The sequence below is a fragment of the Vigna unguiculata genome, chromosome 5 (genome assembly GCF_004118075.2).
Source record: "Vigna unguiculata cultivar IT97K-499-35 chromosome 5, ASM411807v1, whole genome shotgun sequence".
Taxonomy (NCBI): domain Eukaryota; kingdom Viridiplantae; phylum Streptophyta; class Magnoliopsida; order Fabales; family Fabaceae; genus Vigna; species Vigna unguiculata.
In genome coordinates, this window is record NC_040283.1 from 44,884,118 (window position 1) to 44,896,174 (window position 12,057).

Below are 12,057 nucleotides of genomic sequence, written 5' to 3' on the forward strand. Positions count from 1 at the left end.
AATGAAATCAAATTAATTTGTGAAATTTGGTTTGGATAAGTTTTTAAAGTTTTTATTTTTAATTTTAACTTTTTGTTAAAGATCCACTATTTGTTTACCTCTTAAATTAAATACGAATAAAAATTGTTACTAAAAATATGATAAAAATATATTAAAAATAAATTAATAAAATTATAAAATTAAATATATAAAAAATCATTGAAAATTAAAATCGTAAATTCTTATACTCTAAAGAATGAAAAATATGAATAAAAAACTATGAAGTAAACATTTAAAATTATAATTTAAAGAACATAAAAATATAACAACATGAGAATATGATAAATTTGACCAAATCATAAAAAGAACATAAAATCAAATTATATAATTGTTTGATCAATCAAATATTAATATAGTTAAACTTTTATCTGAGTTTATTGAATTTTTAAAAGAAATATTTAGTTTACTTTTTTAATTATTTATATGATGTCCAAATGTGTTAAGTCATTGACAACAACGTGAATTTTACTTTCAAACTGAGATTGTTGAGTTTCTTGAATATTGTATAAATCTATACTAATAAACTCTTTTAAGTATAAGCGACTTAATCTTTCTTATACGAAAAACTACAAGAATTAGGTAGGTAGCAAAAAGATTAAGAACTATTTTAGTTTTTAATTTTCAATGACATCATGTCATTTCTTAATGGGTCAGGTCAACACAATGTAATTCTATTAAAAACCGACTAGAGATAAGTTACTTTATAGTAAATGAATGTAAATCTTACTTTATAAATCGATTTGATAAGATTGAATTAGATTAAAAGTTTACTTCAAAGTGACATAATTATGAACATTATTTAATGAATATTTTTAGTGATTTTTATAGTAAATGAATGTAAATCTTACTTTACAAATCGATTTGATAAGATTGAATTAGATTAAAAATTTACTTCAGAGTGACATAATTATGAACTTTATTTAATGAATATTTTTAGTGATTGTAATTTTGTCTTAATTTGTATAATAGAGTTCTACATATATCTACACTGATAACTTGATAAACAAAGAGACATGAATTTTCTTGTTATAAAAAATATCAAATTCTCAACAAAAAAGTGAATTAATAAGAAATAAGTAAAACAAGTCAATAATTATGATAAAGTGAGAGCAATATCAATACACAATTTTGAGGTTTATAGTGTGATATTCTGGTTTATGAAGAGTGGGTACGTGAAAATTTGTTTCTAATTTTTTCATCTTCTCACATAGGTAGAGCTTCGTTTTATCTAAATCGTCTACCTTTCTACAAGATTTAAAACTACTATTCTAGGTTCAATATATAGAGAAAACTCTTATAATAGGCTAAGGTTTAGATCAAGAAGAGTTTGAATTTTGAGGAACTTTCCTTTAAAAGACTTACATATGATACAAAACTAATTGTCCCCAACCACTTACATGCTTGTCGAAGCTCAATAAATCCTACCAGAGACTTTATATTCAAACAAAATAAAAGAAAATATTGGAGGTAAACTAGACTAAAAGTGTGTAAATAAATATGAAAAACCCTAACGGTTGGGAGGCATTTGAGGAAACCTAAGACCGACTTTGATGAAAACTAAATCACACATGAAGTAAGGTGTCGTTGTTTCCAAAATCACTACAAAAAAGTTTTTTCAGAAGACAAATCTATAGTTATAACTAAGGGCATGTTCATGCCTAAAAGTTGTCGACTTTTTAACATTATACGTATATGAAGAAATCTTTGTGATAAACTTTAACTTGGTCAAAGAGTACAAAATGTAGTAATTCACCTTAGAGTAGTCAAAGTGAGTCAGAATTCGTGGACTAATCCGACTCACCACAAGTTTGGATCGGATTGGGTTAATTTTTTTTTTACAAATGTCAGTACGGATCAATTTTTGATCCGGCCCACAAAGAATCCAGCTCACGCGAATTAAATACATGGTGAGCCGGGTTGGCCCACCAACTCATATGGTCATACACATTATGTTGGGTTTTGTAATGTTGGGTTGTCTTTTTAACCAAACACATTAGTGAGTTGGCAAATGGAAACCTAACTTCAACTCCAACTCCAAATAGATGGAGATAAAGAAGATGTTTCTAGAGATGAAAATGTTGTGAATTTATCCATTCAAGACTCTAATATTATAGTTGGATAAGTGACAAGAATGTTTTAATCTTAGATAGTAATTTGTTTATTTTTTTAATTTTGGTTTGTATTGGAGTTTAACATCATTTTGGATTATATTTATATTGTATTGAAGTTTTTTTAAATTTTAATCCGAATTATAATTTATAACTTAAGAAAAAAAAGTTATTTTAATTAAGTGGACTAGTGAACCTACCCGTTTAATCCACCAACTCGTGATGGGTCGGGTCGGGTCGAGTTCAAAAATTTTTAACTCACTTATAAATGAGTCGAGATAGATTGATTCACTAAGTGATCAACTCGTGATGGATCGGGTCGGACCAGACGACTTATTTTAACATTTCTAATTCACATGGGTACAAAAATTTTAAAGAAAAAAACATACGAAGAGCACAATAAAAAAATAAAGATATATGCGAGTGACAAAAGTTGTAGTTATGTTTACAAAAATTCTGAGAAAACAAGAAGTTAATGAATAATCTTGACCTTTTTATCAATATAAATATTCACTTGAATACCAACATCATTCTATTCACATAACATAACTTCATATCTAGCAGAAATCAGAAACTACCGAACATTTCTCGTGCAATTAAGGGGGCGAAAGTTTACTAATAAATATTATATAATATAATATCTGGATCCGAGACTTTGAAGAAATTACCATATTAAAATAAATGAAATCAGTACAAAAATGTAAAAATAAAAAAATTAATTAATGGAAGATGAGAAAAATCAAAGAGTTATAAATTCCCCACCAAGACAAACCTAATTAAAACTCTAATAAGACAGGCAACCATAAATACATAAGCCAAATTCTTAGAACAACTAACTCAATAATTCAGTAGAGAAGTTCCCTACACTCTTCTTCTTTATCCATACCAAAAGATTCTTACAAATTCTTCTAAACACTATCAACCATCTGTCGTAGAAATTTGTTATAACATATGATTAAACTATTAGTTTTTTTAAGCCCAAGATATATGTACTTTCTAAGAATATACACTACTATAATTCTTCATATTACATGATATTAACAAACTTATAAGAAAATAATTTTCTGTCATTTTTTAAGAATTTTAATTGGCAAGTAATTTTTTCATAGGTAATTATTTTTTAGAAAATTATAAAATTTGTAAATATTTCTTACAAAATTTGTTGCGAAAAGTGTTTTATACAAAATATTTTGCAAAACAATTGGTAGCAATTTCTTACAATTTTTTTTCACAACAAAATTTATAAGTATTTCCTACGAAAAAAATTTTAAAATAAAATTGACAGGAAATATGATTTTTTTTAGTAGTGATCCAATATTTTTCTTTTTCACTTGTTCAAAAATCAGGATTCTCCCAATATTTTTAAATAAAGTCAATTTGGTCGTAAATTTAGTTTCTTCCATACAAAAATATTAAGAATTAATTTGAAAAAAAAAACATGGAAACCAAATTCAATCATGAACCAAAAATCAAATATCAAATTATAAATTAAGTCTTTCAATTAAATTGTACGTGATATTATTTAATGTAAAAATTAATAAACATCATGATATTTAAAGTACGTAATAGTTTCTCCACTATAATAAGAGTAAAATTTTGAAGAAAACTATAGAATATTTTTGAAGGAGAAGAAGAACACCAAACATTTTGGGCCAAATTAATGAGTGAGATAATGGTGTAATTAACTTCCTTGTTTACGTGGAAGTTTCCATGTCGTTGTCTGCCATGAATGATAATGAACCAATTTAGTTTTATGTATACATCAATCCACTTATGTATATATTTCAATTTGCTTTTCCACTGTTCATATAATAGTAATAATAGTAATAATAGATTGGTACATTGCCAACCATCAACATGGCCTCTTAATGAATTCATGACCATAACTATTTAATGAAATTCCTAATAAAATGATTACTTTTGAATTAGTGTTTCTTAATGATAAAAACGTGTTGGGGTTTATAATGTTAATTAGGGTTCTGTCATGTGTGTGCATCTTTGGATTATTATACATAATTATACTATTATTAGTAAGATTATGCAACCTGTGAATATGTAGAATAAAAAAGAGATATTAATTATGTCTGGCACGTACAAATTCTTTTTGCCTTTTTAGTTGTATTTGTGTTTAACATTTTCACGTCACACAATGAATGAATGATAATAATAACAAAGGTGGATTGCTACAAAAATATAACAAATATTTAACCCTTTTTGTGATAAGAGGTAGTTAATTAGGTATCTCTCTTTTTTTATGGCAAAACAATGAATTATCCTCTTAATATTCTTTAATTTACTTTACGTGGTGGGAATAAATGCGCTGATATTCATGCAATGTTGCACATGGACTAATTAAATTAAGGTGGTTCATTTAAAACTCATTTAGTGCTCAACCATATTTTTAAACAAAAGAATCTTTGAAGAAGATATTACTGAAAAAACAAATCTCCCATTAGTGAAAAATATTAGTCCCATGATTTTTTGTTTCTTTTTTACTAAACAATGTTTTAGTGGACATTTTTCAACAAGAAAAAATTCACACAAATCAGCATTTTTTTAACACACACAAAAGAATCTCTAAAGAAGATAGCTGAAAAAAAAAATCTCCCATTAGAGAAAAATGATTAATCCCATGATTTGTTTTTATTAAACAATGTTTTAATAGACATTTTTGCAACAAGAAAAAGAAAAAATTCACACAAATCAGTATTTTTTTCACACACACATGTATTGAATAAGAACAAGAAACTAAAAAAGAAAAAAAAAATAGTGTACAACTTAACACTGTTATCTATTGTTGATATTTATCAGCTCACAAAGTAATTGACATTAAACTCAATTATCTCGATACATGTCCTTGACATCAGATTCTTTAGAGGTGTGCACCTGTGATGGTTCCTAAACTTTGCAGAGTCTAATCTTATGGGGTTATCACCCGACTACACACAAGGTTAATCTCCATTCTTTGCGCCTATGACCAATAGGTCTAGTGACTAGGATCTCTTAGGACTCATCACATAACTCATTTTACTCTATTTAAGTGTGAATGATTAATAAAGTTCATGATACCTTCTTAATGACATCATCTATGTCAAGGCATACTCTAAAATTATCATCACAAGAATTTCTCATTAAAATTGTTTAAACATCATCATCTTACATCATGTGAAAATATTAACTTATCCAAACAGAACCATTCACAATATAAAACGAGCAACTAGATCCAATTAGAGAAAATTGACGCTCAAGGGTGGCTCAGTGTCATTCTCCTCGCAATAAGTGGCGCTTAGCGTTGCTGAATGCCTAACAATTCACAAAAAGTGGCGCCCAACCGTACATTCCAGTGCTTAGCGCCTTGAAGCCAAAATGCACCCAAACCTGTAGCACACGATTGGCATTTAGTGGCACCCTACTACCGCTCAATGTTGTATGAGTTGACAACAAATGAAATTTTGTGGTTTTGGGGAATTTGGATTTGTTCCATTACTCAAATTGTTAATCCTCTCTTGGGGTATTGGTTCAAAGCAATTTTAAAACATTGGAACTTGTACCAATTTGATCAATGACTCATAATTCTAAATTCTCCCAAGTAACACAAAATGAAACAACAACAGTCAATATGAGATCAAACATCCAAAATACAGCAGTCATACATACCAAACAAATTCCTCATAACAACTCAATTTTATCATCAAAATCCTACCAATTCCAGACATGCAAAACATCAATTTTATCAAACTTAACACATAAGTGATGAATACCTTCTCTTACCATGACAAAACTGCTCACAAGCCCCAAACAACGGAAACATCTCCTAACATGTAAAGGTGTCCATGTCTACACCTAGTGACATCATTAAACGATACGACCACGCCAACAAGGACATTGGTCAATAGAGACTCAAGAAAAACCTCACAAGGTCACATGCAAGCAACCAACCATGGTGAAGTGAAGAAGTCAAAAAATAAAGGCAGAAAGCTTACTTATCCCAAACTGATAATCTGGGTGGTTAATCTTGACAAGCTCGCTGCAAGAAACAATCCTACTGTCTCTAATCTTCAAAAGGATGAACAACAAGTAAGAAAACCAAGAGATAAGGAAGATAACTCTTTTATGAAATTTTTATTTATAATTAAGTGTCTTATTATTAAAATAATAGTTTTATTATTTTAAATCGTGTCACTCTTCAAATACAATTTTATAGATTCTCACAATAATGATATAATGTAAATTAATTTATGTAAAGTGACAAAAATAGACTTAATAAATAATATAAAATACCATGTTAAAAAATAAATTTAAGTTTAACTCATTCTCCAAACTCATTTATAAAATGATGATTTTTTTTTATTTGTATAATGAAAAATTATTTTATTCTTAATGTGCTATTCCCTACATATTTATCCATTGATTTGATTGTGGATTTTTTTTTTTCAAGTTGCTTTGTAATTAATGGGTGGTGCGTTGTGAGTTGCATGGTGGATGAAAACGTGGAGTTGCTGCAGCACCCAACAACACAGAGGGAAGTGATCAAAGTGATGGGTCAATTTCAGTTTTAGTGTTCTCAAGTACATTTTAAATAATGAACACATTTAATTTTTCTCCACCCATAGCCGAACTATTGGATGAAACTTCTCTTTCGATTCTCATTTTCTTCCTCGAACCTATTCATTGTTATTTCAGTCCTAACAGGATACATAGATGTAACATAAACTAACGACCAACATTTTATCGATAAAAATATAATAGTGATGTCTTTTCTTACAATATTAAAATGAATAGAAGATATATTTCTTTGCACAATCTAGGAAAACCATGTACCATGTAGAAAAATTAAGATGAAATTTATCAAAATCACTTTATATTTTATTTGATTAATCTAGTTTCAGTTTTTTTAGAGTTGCTCTAGGAATAATTTAACCTCTTATTTATGTTCATGGATAGAGAAAATAGACTTTTTTTCTTTTTGGTCGAGTGCAGGACGTATTTTCGACATGTTTCCTAAAAATATATGTATATTTTTTAAGCTTTAAAACTATATAAGTATTTAAATCAACGAATTTAATTTAAATTTTATCTATAAAAAATATATATAACTATTATATTTAGTTTCTATTAATGCGAGTTTGCATTCCAATTAAGAAAAATGAATTAAGGAAAATAAAAAACCAAGAATTCGTTTGAATGTTATAACTGAAAACAAACTCTATGTCTTATTAATTAACTGCTAATGTATTTTTCTTTTACGGCAACTACTTATCATGAATTTATTTTTTTACACATAAGCTAACAAGACGTATACAGAGATGTCAACAGAGGAGATAGAATATGGATAGTAACTCTTTTGCACTTGGCTTACTAGATAAATATATGTTCTGTAGTCGTACTCATATTCGTACATGTATCCGTTTTGCGGATACTCACATATTTTTTTAATATCTGCAGGTACTGGTAAACATTTACAAAAAAAAAAAATATTTAACAATATATTTTAATGATAAATTCAAATAAAAATATAAAACATAACATTCATAAATTTCAAACAAAATGCAAACAATCTATTTAAATAGTGTTAAATAACAATTTACAAAGAAACAAAGATTTTTTAAAACTAATTGATAAAAAATAATTTATTCAAAATCAATGTGTTAATGTTTTAGTAATTTTTTTAATATTTTTTAATTAAAATTAGAGTATAACGAGTATGGGTATCCACGGATACAGATATTATAATATCTGTATCCGCTCCATTAACATGCGAGTATAAAAATATTTATCCGTTACTGACGAGTATCTATTTACAATATATATTTCTTACCTATTGCAGATTTTATATAAGATACCTACGGATACGATTTAAGACGATAATCTTAGTTGTACTTATTCATGTATATATTATTATGTAAACATTGTGAAATCTTTAATTTTAATATTCTTTTGAATATATGATATTTATTTATTTAAAATAAATATTAATACTAAGTAGAGAGAGAGTACTTGATAACATGACATTAGGTCACGGCGTAGAGCTAAAATAATAACCCATTTCTGTTTCTGCAACAATATAACTCTTCCAAATACGGTTTCTGATTGCTCTACCACTGCAATGATACTTCTTTCCCTTGTCATCATTATTTTCTGTATTTTCTATTTCAATTGTTTTCCCCTTTTTTAGGTGGCAACACAACTTTACCCTCTTTACATTGGATATCGCTTCCTGCACCCCGAAATATACTAAGTACACCCACACTATAAGAGGAAAGAATTTAAATACCCTTTATCACCACTAAAATTTCTAGCTGTGCCCAACGAGGAAAAAACTTAAATATCCTTCATCAACAATGCACAAAGGAAGAAGAGAGAAGAAACGAGAAAAAAACTTGATCTACAAAATTTTCTTTTCTTTTCTTTTTATCAACAAATGTTAGTTTTTAATATTGTATATGCAGAAGTTAAACCCACAGGTTCTTTCACCTTACTTCAGACCTTTCTCTTTCATCCTTTCCCTTTAACCATTAACCCAACCTCTCACTCCAAGATTATTTATATAACATTTAAAATGTTGGGGGAAAGTCCTTTCTTGAACACAACTCATGTAGGGACGTTTCAAAAAATTCATTCCCAAAAAGAAGTAAATACTTTTACAAAGTTTGTTCTGAAATTGGATTCTAAAAATTTATTTCCAATATATATTTAACGAGTTTCAAAAATCTTATTTCAAAAATTTTACTGTGCAAAGTTGATTTCAGAAAGTTACCAGAATTTTTATTCGAGAAGGGCAAAATGATTACATACAAAACTTGAAGGGACGCACGAAAAACTTGTGGAGGTGCACCAAGTAAAAGCCGTTTTTATCACTGGCTCCGCTATACAATTGGACCGCAGGAAGAAAAAAATGACTAAACGTCAAACATAATGTACATATATATATATATATATAGGTTAAAATAACTTTTTGATCCTAATTTTCGTCAAATTTTTTCAAATAAGTCCTAATTTTAATTTTGTGTTCAAATAGATCCTAATTTTTATCAATTTTATTTTTATTAATTTTTTTAAATTTTTTTTAATATTTTGACACATGTACATTTAAAAAAATTAAAAAAAATCAAAAAAATCAAAATAAAAAAAAAATCAAAAAAACCACGAAGTGACACATAACAATCACTATTAATGGGCGCTAATAATTTAAACGATGTTAGCAAAAAAAGACTCAATTAAACAAAATTAACAAAAATTAGAGCTTATTTGAACACAAAACCAAAATTAGACCTTATTTGAAAAAACTTGACGAAAATTGAGACCAAAATTATATTTTAACCTATATATATATATATATATATATATATATATATATGTGGCACTTTTTGTTTCATTCTGCAGCCCCATATAAAAAGATATCCCATAATTTCCTTTTAAGTTTTTTTATTGAAAGTGAAAAATAACTTTCGAAAATGGCTTCTAGAGTATATAAAACATGCAAATAGTTTTTTCGAAAAAATAAATTGGCTTTCGAATTGGTTTATCTCAAAGAAAAAGTAAATATTGAATTGATGCAATTCAAAAGCCATAAAAGATTAAGAAAAAAATAACATACGAATTAAACATTTCGGAAGTTAATTTTTCTTTTGTATTGGATACCTTTTGGCTTCTAGATTGTACACTTCAAAAATTTCTTTTAAGCAAAAAGAAAATTGCATCTGGACTTCACAAAATCGGAAGTTTTTTTTTTTACTTACGGATTCTACAATTTGAAAAAGGCAAAATGGGTTTAATATGGGTGTAGGGAGAAACATACACAGGTTTTGGGCACTTGACCTTAAAAAGCCAAGGGGATAAATTCAAATTTCATAATTATTTTATTTATTTGTAACACAAGAGATGCTGGTATGCACAAGATTCTCGGCTATTACAACACTGTCAAAATGAATTTTTAAAATGAGACCAAAGTGAAAAAATTGAAAATTGGAAAACGAAATTGAAAACATCATCCCAACATTAGAATAAAAAACCTATTTGGCCTCTCCTTTGGCTATGATAGTAAAATCCCTAGTGTGGCCCTATTGTTGTCCGATATTTAAGAAGCAAAACAGAAAAGCCATAGAGTAATCCCATCTTTGAACTTCTATCATCTAGTTCCAAGAAATTATGTAAAACTAATACAACTTTAAAGGGAGGAGACCGGTAAAAAATGAATACTAAAATAATGACATTACAAATATTTCAAGAAAATGCGAGAGACGAATATAAAAATAAAATCATGATGGTTGTGTAATTGTTTAGACAAGTAATGCCATAATTAGACAAGTAACCCAAAAATAATTTCTCATAATGCAATTTCCTGAATTGTGTCGAACAACTAGGGATTCAACAGTAAATTCTTCAATATTTGTATAACTTTATCTGAGAGAAATTGATTAGCAAAAACAAAAACTATCCAATATTTGACTATCTCTTACCATTACATGTTATCTATCGCAAACTAGCATATTCTCAAATTCTTCTATCAAGGGAACATTATCAGGTGAGACATGATTGTGAAGAATTTTTTACATTTGTAATTTTCTTATCTCCCCCTCCACATACAGTGAGATGTCTTAGTTTTCTTCCTTGTTGAAATATTCTAGCTTCTTGGATGGAAAGCCATTTAAAATTACATAATCACAAACCAATAACCTTTTGATAAATCATCAAATAGTGACATATTCTAATCTCAAATTCTCCTAATGTAGCAAAATATAAGCCAAGGCCACAATCCAAACTACCATATTAGCACAATTACCATAAACTAGTAAATTCTAATTCATTGCCAACAACCACAAAACACCAAAAATAAGGCCTTAGTTGAAAACTAAAAAATAGACGTAAAAACACTATCAAACCAAAACTCCATACCATCCTCAAGTTGAAATACAAATCCATATATATCAAATGAGATCAAAACGACAGAAAGAAAAATTGTTCCACAAGGTAAGGATTAACTCCAACAATTGAATGATCCAGAAAAATAAAATTGCTACCTTCCAAAGCTTAGACAGTGGTAGCCGCTCCTCTCTTCCTGGGTGCAGCCTCGGTACCTGATTCAAAATCACCACGTTAGCCAAAACCCTAAACCAATTCCCAAATTTAAACACTCAAATAATTAACCGATTATACCCTCTCTGAAGCCGCTCTTGAATCGGCGAGGCACGTGACGCAGGTACCTCATTCTTCCGGTTCCAGTGGTCTTTCTCCTAATGGCCTTCACACTCCAGTTATCTGAAACCATAGAACAATCAAGACAGAATCCTTAACACAAACCCTAAATTTAGAAAGTAAAAGAGTTACATTTTCTAGTGCGCGCTGCTGGGAAAGCACACGCAGCACAACGACTCTTCTGGAGGTGGAAGCTGCGACGGCCGCATCTGACACAGAGGGTGTGGGTCTTGTTCCTCCTCTTACCGAAACTCCCTGTTCCCTTCCCCTGCACTTATGCAAAATCCAAACACCATCAGAAGCAGATTCGTATTAGGTCAACACAGAATAAAGAAAAAAAGACGATACCATTGATTGTAGCAGCAGAGCAGAAACCTAATTGTTGCGAAAGAAGAGGAAGAGAATTTACATATGTGCCGGCACAGTCCCTAAGGTTATTTTTGTGTTTGGGCCGACTATGTAGCCCAATTATAAAACGGTGCAAAAAAACATAAAGAAGGTGAAGTTAGTAGAAATATAAAATATAAAGAATTTAAACTATATGCTATTATTAAAGAGAAAACAACAGAACCACTACCTTTTAACAATTAAATTATTTTTCAAAATAGTATTTTAAAAGTAATTATATAAGTCTAATTTATCAATGAAAACTACATCAATTTCGTAGACTGAATTAAATGTAACGTCTATGTAAAATCCAATTTTTACATATCAT

At 28.7% G+C, this 12,057-nt stretch overlaps 1 protein-coding gene across 1 annotated transcript; it reads right to left on the reverse strand.

Annotated features, from left to right (window-relative positions):
- Positions 1–10,850: 10,850 nt before the first annotated feature.
- LOC114183800 (60S ribosomal protein L37-3-like) lies at positions 10,851–11,776 on the reverse strand. The gene is made up of 4 exons (XM_028070942.1): positions 11,691–11,776; positions 11,475–11,610; positions 11,304–11,405; positions 10,851–11,224 (listed from the first exon to the last, which is right to left on the reverse strand). The coding sequence occupies exons 1-4, from the start codon at positions 11,691–11,693 to the stop codon at positions 11,178–11,180; spliced, it is 288 nt and encodes a 95-aa protein (XP_027926743.1). The 5' UTR covers positions 11,694–11,776; the 3' UTR covers positions 10,851–11,177.
- Positions 11,777–12,057: the final 281 nt, after the last annotated feature.

Bases quoted from the DNA above. Each gene is read 5' to 3' on its own strand.
- LOC114183800 (XM_028070942.1), bottom strand. The intron at 11,406-11,474 runs GTAACTCTTTTA...CTATGGTTTCAG, and splicing joins AGCAGCGCGCACTAGAAAAT to ATAACTGGAGTGTGAAGGCC. The intron at 11,225-11,303 runs GTATAATCGGTT...ATTTTGAATCAG, and splicing joins CAAGAGCGGCTTCAGAGAGG to GTACCGAGGCTGCACCCAGG.